Source organism: Salvia miltiorrhiza, chromosome 1 (assembly GCF_028751815.1).
Source record: "Salvia miltiorrhiza cultivar Shanhuang (shh) chromosome 1, IMPLAD_Smil_shh, whole genome shotgun sequence".
NCBI lineage: Eukaryota > Viridiplantae > Streptophyta > Magnoliopsida > Lamiales > Lamiaceae > Salvia > Salvia miltiorrhiza.
In genome coordinates, this window is record NC_080387.1 from 67,843,745 (window position 1) to 67,865,212 (window position 21,468).

Genomic DNA, 21,468 nt, shown 5'->3' on the forward strand with positions numbered 1-21,468 from the left:
CTCAATATCCGTCCCAAATAAATGCATGCTTGTTACCCAAAAAAATCATGCATGTTACCGATACATAAAGGTAAAAATATCTTTCTTCAAAATTTGATTCCCTTTTGATAGACATAAAGCCGATACAATCGGCTTCTTCACTTTTACCTACTTACTTTAAAATACTAGGGTTTTTTACTCCACCACACACCTCTATCGGCTTCTTCACTTTTACCCACCGAGAGAGAGAGTTCAAAAGATTGAAGCACAGAGAGTTCAAAAGATTGAAGCACACTCGGACTCATCCATGGCATCTTCTTCACAGGTATTTATTTTTAATTTTCATGAAATTGAATAGAATAATGTATGCTAAAACACGATCGGTCCGGCCGGTGAAGTGGCCGGATAAATCGATCCGTCCGAGAACATTATTTAAATGAAACATACGGCCGAATCGATTTATCCGGCCACTTCACCAGCCGGACCGATCGTGTTTTAGCATAAATTATTCCATTTTAATTAGTTGTATGTTTATATTAATCAGTTAGTAATTTACTGAATTTAATTTAATTATATTTGGTTAAGTAATTAGTATTGCGAGTTTTGCTGGGTATTACTGAATTTGTTTCAATCTGAAATATTTGTTTAAGTAATTATAATTGCATTGTGTATGTGGGCTTTGTGCGATTTGATAAATTAAAGTATTTTATGCCGATAGAACAACTACCCGGCCGGCACTATGCCCGGAATAATGAGTCCGGCCGGGACAGTTTCAATCTGAAATGTACCCGGCCGGATTCATTTTCCCGGACACTTCGCCGGCCGGATAGTTGTTATTTAGGTATAAAATACTTTTTTCCATGTATCTGTATGTTTACGTTAATTATTACTATTTTACTGAATTTAATTTAATTATAATTGTTGAATTATTAATTAATGAAACTGTTATTTTTTGGTATTAATTAAATTGCCGTTTTTTAATATTTTACTGAATTTAATTAAATTGCTTGGTATTAATTGCAGTTTAATATTTTACTGAATTTTTACTGAATTTAATATTAAATTGCTGAATTACTAATTTTACTGAATTTAATATTAAATTGCTGAATTTTACTGAATTTAATTGCAGTTTAATATTACTGAATTACTATTTTAATATTTTACTGAATTTGACTATTTTTCTCGAATTTTAGTATTTTACTGAATTATTGAATTTTAATATTTTGCGGAATTTAATTGCAGTTTAATATTACTGAATTTTACTGAATTTAGTATTAAATTGCAGTTTAATTAAATTGGTTGGTATTGATTAAATTGTAGTTATTTAATTATGCCTATTTGTATTATTTTTTAATTTTTTTACTGAATTTAATATGGTATTCATTTTGTAAATGAATAGGCGAATGTCCCATATCTTCGTCGCGACACTATAGACCAGACGGAGGTTGCTATCAGCACCTACTATAGGGATTCACATTTTCCGGATCTGGTTGAAACTTTAAATGTGGTCGGCGAACAGTGCAATTCAGATTTATTGGGAAGATTTAGAGCATCATGTTTTGGGCATTTCACTGATTGGAGGCCCGGCGCGAAGAGCAATAAAGCATTACACCAGATTGTATCGAGGCAGATTGTGTCAGAAGAAAATGAGATGTGCTTCTTTCTGTGCGGAGCACGAGTCAGATTTTCCCCTGCGGACTACGCATTAGTGACTGGGCTCAATTTCGGGGGATCGAGGTTCGATGCGACATTACAGCACGACTGCAGTCGCGTGGAGGCATACCGACGATTCTGCGGTGCGCGAAGCATGACCATACAGTCGCTCATCAAACGCGTGTGCGATTTGGATCGTCGAGTGGATGATGAGGATGGGAGCCTGTACCTTCGTGCTGTCCTCGTGTGTGTGGCTCACACCCTTGTTCTTGGGTTGGATGCGCGGGTACAGCCGTGGCTTTGGGTGTTGGTGGATGATCTGGCTGCATTTGATAGATTCCCCTGGGGCGCGTATTCGTATAAGATGTTATGCCATTATACGAGAGAGACAGGAAAGGGCGAGAAGTATCACTTCTACGGTCCTTCGTGGGCTTTATATGTCTGGGCATTGGAGCGCGTCCCGGGCTTCGGACACATGGTCGCAGCATCTAGCGGTGATCCGACAGCGCACCCTCGGTGTTTGAGATGGACTTTCAGGGGTAAGCCGAAGCTTCACGGTCTGCGCGATCTATTCGAGGGACAGGTAATCAGTTATTTAAGATTATCCTCCACACCGTTACTGGTTTTACTTATGTTCTAATATATTATCTTTGTTGCTTTCTAGGGTGGTGTCATGCCCCTGGACCCCGATGATGACGATCTGTCGAGTCACTACTTCATATCAGCGCTGACACCGGGCGAACTCTCGGTGAGCTTCAGGCCCCCCGACAACCCATTAGCTCGGGGTGTCCAATTTCCACAGGGCACCGGAGCCCGTGTTGTGGAGGAGCGCGGGGACGAGGAGGATGTACCTAGACAGCCTCGTACGACTCGCAGTCACAGTGTCCGGGGCCCTGTGAGGGATGCTCGACAGCACGAGCCGGCTCGTCTTTCAGTAGATCCGGGCTCGCGCCCTGTGAGGGATGCTCGACCCCACGAGCCGGCTCGTCATTCAGTAGATCCGGGCAAGCGCCCAGCGCCGCATACTTCTTCATCGTCGAGCGGATCTCGGACTGTATCCAGTCCCAGCGAGGGTGAGGTGGATCGTAAGTGGGTGAAGAAGACGATCCGTCAGGAGATTAAGAAGGCCTTCGGCAAATTCGTGGAGAAACTGAAGAGCAAGGGTAAAAAGGATAGGTGCAAGAAGAGCAAACATTTCCGAGTGCCCGACTCCCCTGATGATGATGACCAGCGACGGTCCCCTGATCCTCCACAGCCACGGTCTCCTCCACAGCCACGGTCTCCTCCACCCAGTGCTTCAGGGCCCGACGCTTCAGGGCCAAGCGTTTCACGTCCCTGCGACGACGACCCCCGCGATGAGGAACCACGCCATCCAGAGACCCAGGCCTACCCATCACGCCCTTCAGATTATGCCCATTCCCGCCCAGCAGAGACCCCGGATTACAACGAGCAGTGGCGGGCCATGAATCAGTCTGTTCAGGGCGACTACACACCGGCAGCGCAGACTTTTGACTGGTCGACCCAGGTCTACCCTCATTGGTCTTCCCCATTCCTGAAGCCGCAGTATAGGACAGAGACCCCGATATTCTTTGCTGAACCGCTCACTTCTATTGCACCACATGAGTGGGGACAGTCCAGTTCGGCAGGGCAGGCTCAGACGGAGGAGCCTGAGCCACAGGCAGAGCAGCCACAGGTACTGCTGCTGCAGCACCCAGAGCAGCCGCCAGCAGAGCTCCCGCGTCGCAGTCAGAGGGTGAGACGTCCGTCTAACTTTCAGAGATCGCCTTGGGTTAATAGCCAAATGCCACGTCCAGTGACACAAACCTGCAGTGACCATTATGAGAAGTGGATGGCTAGGTGTCGAGAGGGTAGGGGTCGTGAGATTTATGTCAAGGCAAGTGGTGGTTTGCGGGAGTACGACGACTTCGCGCGGGTGGATAATGTCAGCCAGGAATTCACAACTGGGGTAAATAATCTATTGATTTTAACATTGTTAAATTACTGTCTACTAACTTATTGATTTTAACATTGTTGCAGGATATTGACTTGTATTTCTTGACCTTGAGAAATAGACTTCGAGGTTCCCTGGATTTACTGGATGACGTAGATATGAATAACACAATCATAGTAGACACGGATTGGTTTGTAAGTAAACTTTCATTATTTATATGTTTTCATTGGTGCGGATATAAATTATTAATTACTTATTTGATCTGTAGATATACCTCAAGAAAGAGTTTGACGCTCTATTGGATAAGTGGGCAGGAAGTGAGTTCGGCCCCAAGGAGTTTCATGTATTGACTAGTACAGCACTGGCTGATGATTGGCAGCCTGCTATAGAGTGGGTCTGCCAAGTACGTGGAAAATCACTTAAGGGCCATGAACTTCCTCCTGGTCATATAGGATGGATGGATGCCGCACAGGTTATCAGTTAAACAATTATTGTTACTTGTCATTTGTGATTTATCGTTGTTTCTTATCAATTCATTGTGGTTTGTCATAGGTTCTCATGCCAGTCATAATTGGCCACCATTTTATCCTATGTCGGATTCGGTTAGGAGACGCCGTATGCGAGGTCTATGACCCAGTATTCCACAAGCTAACACCTCGACAACAGAATGATCGAGTTGGTGATTTATTACCTTTACTGAGATTGTTGCCAGCTGTCCTTCAGGTGTCGAGGTGGCTAGACGACACATCCATTGATGCGACAGTGGCAAAGAGCAAGTGGCCACTTATGACGGCAGTGTTTGCTCCAGCGGAGGTTCAGTTTCACCAGCAGGACTCTGTCAGCTGCGGGCCTTTCGTCTGCATGTATGCTGAACGACTGATATCTGGCTCTCCATCCATTGAGTGGGGTAACCACAACGTGGCGGCATACAGGGCCAAGATTGCTAGATCTATATTTTCGTTGTGTGAAACTAGGACACATCGTATCACTAGACTTGGTTTTGCATAGTTTTGTATATTGTTACATTAATGTGTGCTTCTATTTGGTTATTCAACGAGCATTATTTCCTGTAAATCATTCCAGCTTATCGAATATTAAGATAATTCAATCAATATCATTAACTGTTACAGCACACAAATGGATCCCACTACTCCCTGGGCTCAGTCGCCCTGCCAGCGCACGTTCTCTTGCTGTGTCCTTCTTCATGGCAGATGCTGCACTTCTTTGGTTTACGACGCCTGATACTAGAAGACTCATCGGCTTGTGTGCTGGTGCCTTCACCACCGCCTCGATGTCTACCTTCTTTTGGGCGCCCCGCTTGACCTTTTACAATCAGAGGTAATACAACCTGCTCCGCGATGTGCTCGGGAACCAACCACTGGCGTCTCGGCGGGAGATTATTAACTTCGCGAGAGTAAGTATCGATAAGAAAGTCATTCGTGTAGTACGAGTCTACATACTCCGCGATCGTATCACCGGCTTCACTATAAAAACAAACAAACTCCGATAGTAATCAATATAACGAACATTAGAACATATTTCATGATCGTACCTTATTGCAGCGATTGAATGAGAACAGGGCAGTTGGTCTAGCTGAAATACTCGACATTCGCATTTTTTCTTCTCTAGATCCACCTTGAAGCTTCTGTCAGCAGTTTGCACCTTATACTTCATGCCACTCAACCTTTGTGCAGTGTATCGACGACTTTTTTGGACTTCAATAGCTACCCTTTTACCAGCCTCAACAGTCAAGCCTTGCTCGATTTGTTGTGCAGCCCTTAGTCGCTCGCTGAACCATTTCTCAATAACAATTCTGATTGCCTCTAACATCGAGCATATAGGAAGTCTTCTTGCCCACAACAATCTGGAATTAAAAGCTTCAGCAGCATTTGATGTCATAAAACTGTAGCGTCGCACAGGCATAGAACACATCGAACGAGCCCACTTCTCCGGCCCAATCCCCATTAGTTTATCGTACGCGGCTCTCTTCATAACCTTCAGGGCGTTCATAGCCCTATTGAAGTCGGACTTCTCGTACGCAAATGCAGCTTGTCGATACACCTCGACCACTGCCTTACCGTAATGCTTCAGGTTATTTTGCAAATGGTAGTAGCATAGGCCGTGGGTTGCATTTGGTAACTCATTCCTGATAGCATTGGCAATGGAGATATGCTGATCAGAGACAATCAAAAGTGGATCGGCTTGGCCATAAACACGTCGAATGCGTGACATGAAATAACTCCACGATTCATCGTTTTCTTTCGGGCCAACACCATACGCGAGTGGGAACAAACTCTCGTTGCCGTCCTTCGTCACTGCAACAAACAAAATACCCCTATTCTTGCCCTTCAAGTGTGTGCCATCGACGACAATCACTGGCCGTAAGCTGAACATGAAAGGGGTAGCCGAAGCTGCAAGAGCAACAAATAAGTGTTTGAATCGGCCATCATCGTCAACTTCCCACTCCACCCTCGAACCGGGATTGGATTGTCTCAACATGTATAAGTACTTGGGCAGCATCTCGAAGGACTGATCATGTCGACCATAAACCATCTCAGTGGCTCGATTACGGGCTCGCAATGCAACATCGTACTTGATCTGTACGCCAAACTCACGTCGCAGCTCCAGCTGGATGGCCTTCGGCTTCAAGATCTCGCAATCGTCGTGTATCTTCTGTGCTAAATATGCTGCGACGACTTTTGCGGGGGCCTTTATTCGCGCTACGCGCCCTAGCTCACCGTCGCATGAGTGCTCATTGGTGAACTTATACACTCCCCAAATGACTCCATCTTGTGACGATGCATGGAGCTTGAAGGGGCACGTATCTGAATGCTTGCATTTGACGTAGACTCGTCTGCTGTCTGATTTGCTGACAGAAAATTCCTTGCCCTGCTTCATGTTCCACAGACCGATTGCAACGATCAGATCATCTTTGCTATTGAAATACATATTCTTTGACAACTCCCGAGGCAATAGCTGATAATCTTCAATATCCACAACTGTCGCTGCGGCGTCCAACGGGATAACCGGAACTAACCAATTAGTTAGTTCATCTGCTCCAGGAACCTGTTCGTCATCATCCTCGTCGATCTGCAAATTCTGCCAACCTGCATATTCAATCCCCGCCCTTCTCACGTTCTCTGGCTCCGACAAGTCTTCAGAGGCGCTTGTATCAGTCTCGGCTTCAGACGATGGAACATAATCTTCATCTACATTACCAGCATCCTCCACGAACTGAGGCTCGTACGTATATTGATCATCAGCTGGACCCCAACAACGATCAGTTATTAGGCGATCGTACTGGTACGGATTTGGCTCATCCCATGAAGGCCAACCCGTTGACTGATCATTACCCCAAGTGACCGACGGTTCAACACTTTGTTGCGCCGGTGAATCTCCGGCTGATAGGTCTAAATAAGCATATCTTTGGATTGCTTCCAATCCGTCCCCACCTTCGAATGTTGCACTGGATTCACCTCCATACCCGAAAGATTGAGGGAGATCGAACGAAGGAACATACACTCCTCCACTGTAATCGTCTTCAACAACATAAATCTCAGGAAAATGTGGCTGCGACGCCAGCAACTGAAGCAAATCATTGTCATCGGCAAGAATATTTTTACTGTATACCCTGCCATTTAATCTCTTCGTCAAATAATACAAGCTGTAATTAGTGCTCAATGAATTCTCCATCATCAGGTAATTTATCATGTACACCGTACTGGCCATTGTGTCTCCGAAAATATGCAAATTCTTAGAAGAGCCGCCGATGTACTCATAACCATTGAAGGCACCTCCATAATTAACCACAAAGTATCTCCCATATTCATTCATCTACAGAAAAAATAATAAATAAATAAATATATGATGTAAATGGAATACAATGTTAAAATACAACATATAACATGTTAATACACTCGAAAAACATCTATCCGCCCGGGGAAGTAGCCGAGGAAATGTGTCCGGCCGTGTATTACATGATATACAATTACACACGGCCGGACACATTTTCAAGGACACTTGTCCGGGCGGATACATAATTTTCGAGCATAATAACATGAGTTATGTAGCAATATATATGTATAGAACTAAAATGCAACTAATAATTACTAATTAATACTTTAAAACATGATAGAATTTGCTCTAATTCACATGTATTTCCTTCAAACGTGGCTTTAAATCATAGTATGCTATAATATGCTAATAATTCACATAAGCATATAGGATCAAACAAAACATTGAAAATAAACAATAACCAACTTAAATTACATTTCAAACGTAAAATGACATACCTTTAAACGTTCGGATGAGAGAATTCACAAATAATAGCTTCACCACTTGGAAAATATTAGAATTTCTAATGAGTTTGAGTGTTTTTTCACTTTGAGTGTTCGGATGAGAGGATGAGAGAATGAGAGAATTCACTCATATATAAACAAAGATTCCTTCATTTCAGGTGAATTTCAATGAAATTACAGTGTTTGACATGAATACTTTACTGACAAAGCTATTTCACATCATATTTGTCGTTTATCATCAATTTAAAAAAAAAAAAAAAATATGTCCCTTAATTGAAGGCTAATTAATCGATGGAATATAAATACAAAAAATTAACACAATCCATATTAGCACTCAAAACACACATAGGAACCAAAAAAACATCTATCCGACCGGAACATATATGTGTCCGCCCGGTGAAAACTTGTGTCCGGTCGGACACTTGTTTTTCCCGGTCGGACGCTTGTTTTTTTTTTCCAATGTGTGTTTTGAGTGCTAATATCGATTGTGTTAATTTTTAGTATTTATTTTCCATTGATTAATTAGCCTACGATTTACTTGTAAAACCTTCGATTTTAATTCAAAAATAAATAAATATTAACTTCTCTGTCAGTATTTCACATGTTCCAACACATATTTGACCGATTTCAATGTTTAAATTGTTGAATTGATGTTTTTCTTACACTTTAACAACTTTTGTCATAGATGTGTAAGTACTTTTGCGGAAAACAATGCACATCCATCACATTCAAAGGGCATTTTCGGTTCTTCACTTATTTAGGGCATGTAGTGCTTTGCATGATAAGGGTGGGCATTTTTCAAATTATTCATAAGAGAAAGGGCACTTTAAATTTTGCCTCTGAAGTGAATGTTTACTTTTTCTTATTAGTATATTTTCTTCAATCGTATCCTTTCAGTAGAATATGAATCAAATAACTAAGTTAGTTCAAATATTTATATAAATTATTAATATTTTGAAATATTTCAAAATTTTAATCCATTTTAATAAACTATTAGTCTATAGTATATATATGTTTTATATATCCAGGCCAATTCTTAAGATTCAGATTAGTAGTGTTTCAATATTTTTCTGTGTCTTACTCATGTCTCACTATCAAATTCTTTTTAATAATATTTAGTTTAAAATAAAATTTATTGTAATATAATGAATCGTAATTAACACTTATATACTCTGATTATGAATTTATTAATCCCAATAATTAATTATTAATTACTAAAGCAAAATTAAATATTAAAAAATAATTAAACTAAATGAAAATTACTAAAATTGAAGAAAATAAAAATAAAAAATGAAAATGATACTGAATGGGACGCAAAAAAGTAAGGCACTGAATGTTAATTAGTGTTATAATTACCCTCCAAGGAAAGGAAGGATTATCAAATAATCAAGCAAGGGATAAATTTTAACTCGGCTTCAAATTTTTTAATTATGTTGTCATGATCCTTCAATTGAAACGCTTTCGTATAGTAAACTGTAAATAAGTAATTATCTATTATATACTATATATACATCACGTATAATTGACAATTATACATCACGTGCACGTATTTATGGAGTATACATTTCATTTCTATATATAAATAAAATAAGCGTACGTTTTAGTTTGGTTTAATTTGTTATTTGCAATCAAACATTGTTAAAAAAACAACTTATGATAGTAATAGAAAATAATTGAATGGTGGTAATAAATTTATCTTCATCACCTTTCGTTTTCATTCTGAATCAGACCCATATTTGTACACGCAATTCATTAACTCAATCAGTCAATCGGTTAAATTATTTGACTGGTAGCACCCGTTTGGTGTTATTATTAATTAGTAATTAATTACTTCGTTTAACTTAGTATTTTATTTTTGATTTTTTTTACTTGGAAATTTTGTGAATCACTTTTGCTAATTTTGTGTAAAAGCTAGCACTTTTGTAAATCAATATCTATGGCTAGAAAGGACATAGGCAAAGGAACAAACAATTGCTGCTTTTATAGACAATAACGTTCTTTTCACATTTCATTTTCTGTGTATGCTTTTCTTGCCCAAGATTTACACGGCTCTTTCAATTTTCTAGGACCTCATTTATTTGACTAATAATTTATGTGGGATATCAATAATACAAACGTACTACAAAATTTCGGAAATGTTGTCTGTCTGTCCTCAAATGATCGAAAGACGCAGAAAAATAATTTTATTACATTATTTTTTGGGAAATCAATAATACAACCCCCCATTAAAATGCTCTTAGTTAAATCATTTTTCTCTCATTTTTTGCCTTTTTGTTGGAATTTTAGGGGCTGTCAATGTGAAAATCTGAACTGTTTATGTATTGATTTTATAGATGGATGATGGATGTATTTGGATGTTAATAGAGGGAAATTTAAATCCCTTCAAAAATTCTGAATGAAATATTTTGAAGCTCCAATTCTTAATTTCAACTTTTGTTTTGGTGAAATTGGGCACCAGAAATTGACGTACGGTGGAAACAAATAAGAACAACAATTTTTTAAAAAAAAATGGAATCTGAAAAGCTAATTTTTCGGTTAGTGTGGGTGTTTTCAATAAAGTGAAGGTGAAATTGTACTATTTAATTGATTTAGATTACCTAACAATTATTTTTACTAATAAAATCTTTAAACTTGCGAGCCACCACCTTTATCTTCTTAATTTTAGTGTCCCAAAAACATAGACCATGAATATTGGGATGGATATAGTATTTGTAAGTAGATCACATGCTAAATGTACTTGGATTAAACATTTTGTGTTTTAAAATTTTATTTTGGTGGTCATTCACACACACTAACTACATTCTAAGTGATTCTAACCCCTCTAAATTAAATACTTTTATTTTTAATTTTTAAATAATAGTATTGTTTACATAAGAAGTTGCTTAAATATCAATTGTAAAGCATAAACGTCGAGAGTGTTGCGTTGAGCTTATATGCTCTTGAGAAGTACTTGCTAAAATAAGCTACTCTCACCGTTTCATTTGAATCGGCCTCAAGGTTCAGACACAAATATTGTTAAGATATATGTAGTTTATTATAATAAAACATGCAAAATGTAACTATTTTGAGGGTACATTTGTCAAAACAAATAGTATCGGAGACACATATAATTATGTGTTGGATGGAATAATTGTTTGTGATCACAATGATATACGATGTAAATAATGAGTTACATATGTTGAGGTGTTTGTTATATATGTATTGAATTTTTATTTTATGCAGCGACTTATTAAAATGAAACATCAAAATAAGATAAAGTAGCCTATTGCAATGAGACGAAGGGGTACTAAACAACTTATAAGTTTTTAAAATAAATTTCTTAACATCCATCATATTTTTTTCTCATGATCTTATAAGTAAACCAAGTTTTAAAAATAATCCTAGTATGATGTGTTATTTTCCAATATATATTATTTTAGTTTAATTTCTCTTCAGTTATGTCTCTCTAATTCGCAATTCTTTCTTCAATTTATAAGTTCAATTACCTAAGCAGACACTTTGATAATTTATAAAATCTCACATTAATTACATTTGAATTATATAACAATAAATTTATGCAGTCACGTTGTGACCACCCATAATTAGTTCAATAGAAAAAAATTTGATTTATTTAATATTTATTTTTTAAATAAAAATAGAATTTAATTATTTTATTGTATTCTCTATATTGTACTTATTTTTTAATAACTTTTTTACATTTTTTAGTTTTATTTTATTTTCTAACTAAATATTATTTTTATTTTAAAAATAAGTTATATATAAATTTAAAAAAAATTCTATTTAATTAATTTGTGGGTGGCTACGTGGCTGCATCACTCTGATCTAAAATAATCTTAATCAGACTACTGATCCACCCCTTTAAATGCTACTACTGATTTCGTATATTTAGCTTGTTAAATGCTATTTTAATGAACTTCATACTTTATCTCTAAGCTATAAACCCTAGTTTCTCAATGACGTTGGATTTCCTTACTTCAAGGGTTTTTGTTTGAACCATCCCTTTTTTCTTTTTTTCTTTTAGAATTTGTTTGAACTATCATTGTTTCAAGTTTACTTCACGATATTTTTTACATTAACATGAAACGTATGTAATTACAAATTAGTAATAAACTCCTCCGGTTCCCTAATAAAAATTACTAATTTCAAAAGCAACATGTTGAAATCGTACGTATAAAGTTATAAACACATCCACATAACGGAGAACACAAACAAAAAGAAATTAAATATTAATTAAATGGATAACAAAATTACTATTTTAACATATGGTTAATTGCATATAAATTACCACTTTCAACAAATTCTCATTTTGCATATGAACTTTAAAATCTCTATTAAAATTGTTCAACTATTATTTTTTTCTCATTTTATATATTTGTCAATTTTTCATCGTGGTAACATGATATAAATATACTCGCTTGACATGAATATGTTTGTATAGTTGGATGAAAACAACGTCATTTCAAAACCTAAAATTTAATCGAAAAATGAACGAATATACAAAATGAGAAGAAATTAATAGTTGAATAATTTTAATAAAAAATTTAAAGTTTATGTGCAAAACGAGAATTTATTGAAAGTTGAATAATTTATATGCAGTTAACCCTTTAACATATTACCTCTATTTTAATTTGTCACTAAAGCGTGCCACCTCATCAACAAAGTACTGCATATTCCTATAAGACGAACCGCCCTCCGCCACCGCCGCCTCCGCCGCTTTCTTCCAGTTCAACGCATTGGTCCTCATCTCCTCCGCGCGCGGGCCGGTGACCGCCGCCTCCAACACCGTGGCCACCTCATCCCGGGGAACCAGCCTCCCCTCGGCCTCCCCCCTACACATCCTCACCCCTACCTTATAAACATCGACCAGAAACTTGGCGTTGGTGACCTGATCCCCCCACTGCGGGAACGCCACCACCGGCACCCCGCTGGCCAGCGCCTCCATCGTCGAGTTCCAGCCGCAGTGCGTCATGAAGCAGGCGGTGGATGGGTGAGCCAGCACCTCCTCCTGCGGGCTCCACTGCACAATCCTTCCCCTCTCCCCGACCCTATCCACAAACCCCTCCGGCAGAACATGCGCCTTCCAGTTCTTCTCCCGCGGCGGCGGCCTCACCACCCACAGAAACGCCACCCACGAATCCGCCAGCCCATTCGCTATCTCGTCCACCTGCTCCTGTAGTGCCAGAATCATTTTTAGAAAATTAAAAAAAAAAAAAAAAAAACATTAATCATATACTCCATGTTTTATATATCCCAGTGTTCGTAAAATAAGTCCAAAATGAACTCTCAACTTCAACGTTTTTCAACAAACGTCCCGTCATATAAAATTTGAAGGTAGAAAAAGTTTATGGAACCACATCGTGTTGGGTGTGAAATTGAGAAAAAGTTTTGATTAAATAATTCGAAAAGCTGATTCATCATTTTTAAATTGTTGAAATTTGTGTGTATATATATAGTGAAATACTTTTTGGAAAACACTGAAAAATTGTGAAGTTTTGAATAGAAAATAAAAGTTTGAGATATTTTGTGAAAAAACACTAAAAATTGAGGTAAAATAATATGATTAATTCAAAAAAATTAAAGTCACGTGCAACTCAATTAGTGAGACCTTTATCTTCCAATCAATGTAGATCATGGTTTCGAACTTTCGAGTGATCACCACATGAACTAAATGAAAAACTATTATTAATCCTCTAAAGAAAAGAAAAAAAACGAAATGACCTGCGGCAAGTGTACGATGCTCCCGAAAGATATGTACACGACCGATCGCGGCGGCTTGGAGTCGAGCCAGCCGACGCAATCCTCGGCCGCGAAGAAGTCGGCACGAAACGCCTTGGATTGGGACTGAGAAGCAGCTCCGGCGTGGCGCTCCAGCTCCTTAAAGAGTGGGCCGACAGTCTTGATGGGGCGGCCGATGAGTCCGGACATGTATTGGATGTTTTCATGTTCCAACTCTTGAAAAGTATCCATGAATACGCAAAACGGTATGGACAAATTACGGAACTGCCCCAAGATGACATCCCGTAGGACAACGTACGGGGTCCGAGGATGCAAGAAATCGGGAAACTCGTCGTGCTTGAGGAGCGGCAAACACGGCAGCTGAACGTCCGTTTCCGGGTGCTGCTCCGTCGGAAACGGAACGACGCCGTGGTAATAATGGTAGTAGGCGGAGAAACAAGCGCAGGACTGAACCCACAGCATGGCGCTGGGGATGCCTAGAGTCTTGGCCACGTCGCAAACCCACGGAATGAAGGGATTGTTGATGACGCACGAAACGGGGCGCCCTAATTCCGCCTCTTTGCCGATCAGTTGCGGGAGCTTCTCTCTGCCGACGGCCTCCAGCTGAGCCAGGTAGGCGCAGATGTCGTCGCGGTTGGGGTTGTCGAAGTCCCAACCGTCGTCGAAGAACTCGAACCGGATGGAGCCGGCGCCGCAGGGGGTGGGCTGCTCGGCGTCGCTGATCTTGCTGGCTTTGCGGATGCTCGCGCCGGCGGCTTCCGGGGCGCAGAAGGTGACGGCTGCGCCGAAGTTGGCCAGCCGCCGCCCCAGGCGGAGGAGCGGGTTGACGTGGCCTTGCGCCGGGAAGGAGACCATGAAAGCGTGGATGTTTTCACCGTTCCCGCTCATATCTACTCTCGATAGCTTCTGATAATTCTTCTTTTTTTCTTTCTTAATTTTTTATTTCTATTATTGATGTTATATTTATAATGTAGGATTGTATTTTCATACGTTTTGTTTTGCTACGTTTTAGGAGGTTTTATTTGTTTGTTTGTTTGGAGGTGTGGGGTTGAATATTAAATGTATGGCTGCGAATGACGGCGTATGTGTTTGGGTTCGAAGTGGTTATATCATAATGTCATCTGGACTTTTTCGGTTGGGGACACATTTATGTTACTCCGCTTCCCAGCTTGCCCATCATAACCAGGGGTATGTAGCTCATGTCATGTTGTAAAGTACAATTTTAGTGAGATGTCTATTGAATATTAAAATAGGCCCGTACGTAACTTTTAGTATTTTAATTTGAAAAAGAAAATTATATATTACGAAATTTGAAAATGAGGATTATAATTTTATTTTTTATATTTCCACTCCTATTTCGGGTCATGATGAAAGCTATAATTTCATAACATATAGTACTTTTTAAATTTCATATACAACATATATATAATTATATTTTTCAAAAGCACTAAAAGTTACGGTCATGTTTTAACAATTAACTCCATCTAAGGTTAGCTGAAACCGGTTGAATCGGCCCGTAATCAACATTTCGAGCTTGGAACCAACCAAACGATCATAATTAACTCTTTCTGGTTCCCTTTCACTTTCTGACTCCCCCAATCGAACGATCATAACTCTTTTTTAGATTTTCGTGTAACTCAACTTTAAGTCTATTGTATTGTTTGTAAAAACAGAATTATGTTAATTTCATCATAGTACTTCCTAGCATTTTAATGTATCCGAATACGAACAAATACGGGCAGTGCATGGATCTACAGAGACGCCGCCGCCACTAACGGCCAACGCGACCGCCACGACGACGCGGCAGGTTGCACAAGTGGCACCTACTGCTTCATTTCCATTTTTCTATATGGTTTTCATCCGCGTTAATTAATTTTAATTTAATTAATGCATTATATGTTTTTATTTGTTTCAACTGTAGCAGTAGCTGTGACAAGAAGTAGCTACGTATTGCGACAAACATTCGCCGATTTGCTGATTCAAACGAGCTGCGCATTCCAGATTTATATAATCTCTAGCTACATCATTATTGTTTATTGGATATAAATTAATTCTCGAGAATAAACTTTGCCAAGCACCAGTCATTTCTATCTTAAAATTAGTATTGGCAATGCGAATCATGCATAGGGGTTCATAGAGTTTTCCTAATAAATGATATCCATCGTAGTCTCTCTCTCTCTCTCTATTTTTGTCTTCTTTACGCGTCGCTATATACTCCTTTTGTTTAGAGGGATTTACATTCAATTCCTTTAGTTTCAAATTAAATGAGATCCTAGAATTGTCAAAATTAATTGTACTACATTAATACATAATGGCGGACCCACATATAGGTTAGGTTGAGTTGAAGGCCACCTCCAATTTTTATTTTTTTTTTTAGATTTTATAACATGTATGAACAATTTTCTTTTTTTAGAATTTATAACATGTATGAACCATTTTAGGTTGTTAATCTAATCATATGAGAGATGAACAATCACAATCGTTTCTTCAGGTTGTTAATCTAATCATATGAGAGATGAACAAATATCACAATCACTCACTACAAGAAAAATATAAAAAGACTACACCTAAAAGATAAATGTTTTAACAAAAAACCGTGATCGTAGACTCTAAAAGCGTTGTTGTATATAAAACCGTGGTCTATTAGCATCTTTTTATGCTAAAAGACTACGATTTTTTAGTAGCCTTGTCGTCGTTTCAGTGTGGTGGTACTTATTTTACGACAACGCTTTTAAAAAACACATGTTAAAGAGCTAAAAAATGTAGTCTTTTTGAATTAATTTAATAAATAAGTAAAAAATAGCAAAAACAATTTAAAATATCCCTAACCTATCCCAAACACTCAAACGCGCTAATTCTCTCTTTGAAGAAGCTAGCGTTGATCTATTCAAATGCATAGCATATCTTGATTTGAGATATTATTTTTTGCAATTCAACATTGATTAATTCGTGTGATTTATTACTTTGTATCATAAAAACTTCGCTACAAGTGATTGTTTATACTTCTCACAATAATTCTATAATTTCATTATTAATGTGCACTTTTTAATATGAGTAATTGTTTATATCTTCCACAACAGTTCCTTAATTATATTTCATAGCATCAATTTTCTACATCAATTAGTAATTTGGGAAGCTTCTTGCTCACAACGTGATTAAAAGTGACAATCATTTAATTTTTCAATTGATTTATCGAATAATTGAGTTTACATTGATTTTAACCATAGTTGAGAGATCATTCTATGAGCAATGAAGTTTGTCAAAAATAATTTACGAAATTATAGTCAAAAAGCTCTTGCAATACTTTTACGATTTAAACATTCAAAATGGTTTATTGAAAGGAGGAGGAATCCGCATAATGTCATATCTCACTATATATAGAATTGAATAGGTGAGTATGAGTTGCAGGGTGGTATTATCGTGTGCAGGTTCATTGATGCTATAGACTGCAGGGTGGGATTATTACGTGCAGGTTGCCGTCACCCGTGATGCGCCAGAATAACCCACTTGACCAATCACAAATCGTATACGTTGATAAAAAAAAATATATATATATCATTAGACGAGAACGATTATATTATAGTTCTTCATTCGTCCCAATATATGACCTACTATTTAATTATATTATTAATTAATTTAAGTATTATTAATTAAGTAATAGGCAATTCTTTAAAATTATGTTGTCGACGTCGCTCTCAATACCGGCGAGCCCGGCGCCGTCAGCGCCGCCTTCCCTTTACCTCGTCTGTCCTCGTCGTCTCCCTCCACCGGAAATGTCTATCCTAGGCCGAAGTGTGGTAGGCTGGGACGTTGATCTCATGACACGTCATTTGTTGTGGAGAACCGGTCCTTTTCACTTTACTCAACCCAGGCCGGTACTATAGTAACTTTGAATACCACCTTTGGATTTATGTACTGTTTTGGTGTTAAAGAATCGCTCCTTTTTTTGAATATACATACAAACACACAAACTAGACAAGCACATTCAAAGTAGATACTGAGAAACATAATATAGAAAATATATTAATTTAGTCTAATACAGTAGTTATCTATATTCCTAACAAAACTATTTAATAGTGTTATTTACGGAGGATTCCCGTTGAGTTTTATTTAAGCTTACTTCTTTATAAAAAAATAAAAAACTATTTAATAGTGTTAATTCCACAATTATGCACGATATATAATGTGGAAAATACATTAATGTAGTCTGATACGATCTTTAATTTGTAACATGGTTATTGGCGTATAAATACATGAACTTTACTCAATTTTTGGTATTTAATATGAACTTTAAATCCTAATTATAAATATATGAACTTTACTCATTTTTTATATTTAACATACACTTTAAAATATAGTTATAAATACATGAACTTTAAATTTATTCAATTTTAACATGTTTTTCATTTTTCTCAAATTAAAGCTGACTTGGAATGCTTGAATCTTAATGTGGACAATTCGGCGTTGAGATACGACGGCATCATTTTTTGTTAGAGAAAAATAACCCAAAACTAAAATATGAAAGTGAACGATAAAAATTTGTGTACAAATTTCACAAATTCAGAAAAAAAAAATCGTCTTTAAGATTTGGGGATTTCATAAAGCCAATTTAATCATTCAGAAAGCCAAATTTAGAAATTCGGAATATAAAAAATAGATCAAAAATTGAACCGTGAAGATTAATTTTTATAGAGAGAAATTGTCCTCGTCAAAATTCAGGCATTCCAAGTCAACTTTAATTTGGGAAAAAATGAAAAACGAGTAAAAAATTTAGTAAGTTTAAAGTTCATGTATTTATAACTATACTTTAAAGTTCATGTTAAATACCAAAAGAAAGTAAAGTTCATATATTTATAACTATGATTTAAAATTCATGTTAAATACCAAAAAGTGAGTAAAGTTCGTGTACTTGTACACCAATTACCCTTTGTAATATATTAAAAGGTCAAATTTCAATTTGAAATTAATTTTAAATCAATTTTATAATTAAATGATAATTTGTACTTATAAAAAAAATTAAAATTTATTTGTAAAGTATATATTTTTTTTCATTATTTATAAAAAAAATTAAAATTTATTTGTACTTATCTTCATTTTTTCAAGTGTGATTAGTGAAAATCAAATCGAGGATTATGAAATTCAAGTGTGATTAGTGAAAATTGAATCGAGGATTATGACATTCAAGTTTGATTAGTGAAAATTGAATAGAGTATTATTAAAGTTCCCACTAATCATATTTGAATCTGAAAATTCCCAATCGATTTCCCACTAATTATACTTGAATTAGAGAATCCCCAATTCATTTTCCACTAATCATACTTGAATTTGATAATCCCCAATTCATTTCCCACTAATCATACTTGAATTTGATAATCTCCAATTGATTTTTCACTAATCATACTTAAATTTGAGAATCTTCAATCGATTTCCCACTAATCATACTTGGATTTGAGAATCCCCAATCGATTTCCCACTAATCATACTTAAATTTGAGATTCTCCAATCGATTTCCCACTAATTATACCTGAATTTGAGAATCCCCAATTAATTTTTCACTAATCATACTTGAATGTGAAAATCCTCAATCGATTTTTCACTAATCATTCTTGAATTTGAGAATTCCTAATCGATTCTCCACTAATCATACTTGAATTTGAGAATCTCCAATTGATTTTCTACTAATCATACTTGAATTTGAGAATCCTCAATCGATTTTCCACTAATCATACTTGATTTTGAGATTCTCCAATCGATTTCCCACTAATTATACTTGAATTTGAGAATCCCCAATTAATTTTTCACTAATCATACTTGAATGTGAAAATCCTCAATCGATTTTTCACTAATCATTCTTGAATTTGAGAATTCCTAATCGATTCTCCACTAATCATACTTGAATTTGAGAATCTCCAATTGATTTTCCACAAATCATACTTGAATTTGAGAATCCCCAATCGATTTTCCACTAATCATACTTGATTTTAAGAATCTCCAATTGATTTCCCACTAATCATACTTGAATTTGAGAATCCCCTATTGATCTTCCACTAATCATACTTGAATTTGGAAATCCCCAATCGATTTCCCACTAATTATACTTGAATTTGAGAATCCCCAATTGATTTTCCACAATCGATTCTCCACTAATCATACTTAAATTTGAGAATCCTCAATTGATTTCCCACTAATCATGCTTAAATTTGAAAATCCTCAATCGATTTTCAACTAATCATACTTGGATTTGAGAATCCCCAATGAATCTCTCACTAATCATACTTGAATTTGAGAATCCCCAATCGATTTCCCACTAATCATACTTGAATTTGAGAATCCCCAATCGATTTCCCACTAATCATACTTAAATTTGAGAATCCTCAATCGATTTTCCACTAATCATAATTGAATCTGAAAATTCCCAATCGATTCTCCACTAATCATACTTGAATTTGAGAATCCTCAATTGATTTTCCACTAATCATACTTAAATTTGAGAATCCTCAATCGATTCTCCACTAATCATACTTGGATTTGAGAATCCTCAATGAATTTCTCACTAATCATACTTGAATTTCAGAATCCCCAATCGATTTCCCACTAATCATACTTGGATTTGAGAATCCTCAATTAATTTCTCACTAATCATACTTGAATTTCAGAATCCCCAATCGATTTTCCACTAATCATACTTGAATTTGAGAATTCCCAATCGATTTCCCACTAATCATACTTAAATTTGAGAATCCCCAATTGATTTTCCACTAATTATACTTGAATTTGAGAATCCCCAATTGATTTTTCACTAATCATACTTGAATGTGAAAATCCTCAATCGATTTTTCACTAATCATTCTTGAATTTGAGAATTCCTAATCGATTCTCCACTAATCATACTTGAATTTGGGAATCCTCAATCGATTTCCCACTAATTATACTTGAATTTGAGAATCCCCAATTGATTTCCCACAATCGATTCTCCACTAATCATACTTGAATTTGAGAATCCTCAATTGATTTTCCACTAATCATACTTAAATTTGAGAATCCCCAATCGATTTTTCACTAATCATACTTGGATTTGAGAATCCTCAATGAATTTCTCACTAATCATACTTGAATTTCAGAATCCCCAATCGATTTCCCACTAATCATACTTGAATTTGAGAATCCCCAATCGATTTCCCACTAATCATACTTAAATTTGAGAATCCTCAATCGATTTTCCATTAATCATAATTGAATCTGAAAATTTCCAATCGATTTCCTACTAATTATACTTGAATTTGAGAATCCACAATTCATTTTCCACTAATCATACTTGAATAGTATAATCCCCAATTCATTTTCCACTAATCATACTTGAATTTGATAATCTCCAATTGATTTTTCACTAATCATACTTAAATTTGAGAATCTTCAATCGATTTCCCACTAATCATACTTGGATTTGAGAATCCCCAATCGATTTCCCACTAATCATACTTAAATTTGAGAATCCCCAATCGATTTCCCACTAATTATACTTGAATTTGAGAATCCCCAATTGATTTTTCACTAATCATGCTCTATTTCACATATATTCCTTAATAACTTTGGTTTAAATAATAAAACATGCCAAGAATTCACATTTATAACTAATCTCAAATTTAAATAATATAACATGCAAATTTATTCAATAAAACATATCTTAAACCATAGCGAAGTCCCCCCATTAGAATTATGCAAATTGAGATTTAATCTAAATGAATTGATTTTCAATAGTGAAATCACCCATTTAAATTTATCTAAGTGAAGGTCTAGATTACATAACAATTTTATCGTATTATTATCAAAATTATTAATATAATACCTATA

General features: G+C 36.6%; 3 protein-coding genes across 3 annotated transcripts; 1 reads left to right on the forward strand and 2 right to left on the reverse strand.

Moving 5' to 3' along the window:
• The first annotated feature begins 286 nt into the window (after positions 1-286).
• Positions 287-4,660, forward strand: LOC131012004 (uncharacterized). Its single transcript, XM_057939916.1, has 6 exons — positions 287-304; positions 1,379-2,215; positions 2,297-3,598; positions 3,670-3,777; positions 3,852-4,055; positions 4,136-4,660. Exons 1-6 carry the CDS (start codon positions 287-289, stop codon positions 4,589-4,591), a joined length of 2,925 nt encoding a protein of 974 aa, XP_057795899.1. The 3' UTR covers positions 4,592-4,660.
• Positions 4,661-4,714: 54 nt separating this feature from the next.
• LOC131005315 (uncharacterized) lies at positions 4,715-7,994 on the reverse strand. Its single transcript, XM_057932217.1, has 2 exons — positions 5,136-7,994; positions 4,715-5,067 (listed from the first exon to the last, which is right to left on the reverse strand). Exons 1-2 carry the CDS (start codon positions 7,415-7,417, stop codon positions 4,731-4,733), a joined length of 2,619 nt encoding a protein of 872 aa, XP_057788200.1. The 5' UTR covers positions 7,418-7,994; the 3' UTR covers positions 4,715-4,730.
• A 4,081-nt stretch (positions 7,995-12,075) lies between these two features.
• On the reverse strand, positions 12,076-14,749 carry LOC131005316 (gallate 1-beta-glucosyltransferase 84A24-like). Its single transcript, XM_057932218.1, has 2 exons — positions 13,600-14,749; positions 12,076-13,051 (listed from the first exon to the last, which is right to left on the reverse strand). The coding sequence occupies exons 1-2, from the start codon at positions 14,503-14,505 to the stop codon at positions 12,500-12,502; spliced, it is 1,458 nt and encodes a 485-aa protein (XP_057788201.1). The 5' UTR covers positions 14,506-14,749; the 3' UTR covers positions 12,076-12,499.
• Positions 14,750-21,468: the final 6,719 nt, after the last annotated feature.

Bases quoted from the DNA above. Each gene is read 5' to 3' on its own strand.
- LOC131012004 (XM_057939916.1), top strand. The intron at 3,599-3,669 runs GTAAATAATCTA...ACATTGTTGCAG, and splicing joins GCCAGGAATTCACAACTGGG to GATATTGACTTGTATTTCTT. The intron at 3,778-3,851 runs GTAAGTAAACTT...TTTGATCTGTAG, and splicing joins TAGTAGACACGGATTGGTTT to ATATACCTCAAGAAAGAGTT.
- LOC131005315 (XM_057932217.1), bottom strand. From the start codon at position 7,417: ATGAATGAATATGGGAGATACTTTGTGGTTAATTATGGAGGTGCCTTC. The intron at 5,068-5,135 runs GTACGATCATGA...TTGTTTTTATAG, and splicing joins CATTCAATCGCTGCAATAAG to TGAAGCCGGTGATACGATCG.
- LOC131005316 (XM_057932218.1), bottom strand. From the start codon at position 14,505: ATGAGCGGGAACGGTGAAAACATCCACGCTTTCATGGTCTCCTTCCCG. The intron at 13,052-13,599 runs GTCATTTCGTTT...CTGGCACTACAG, and splicing joins GCATCGTACACTTGCCGCAG to GAGCAGGTGGACGAGATAGC.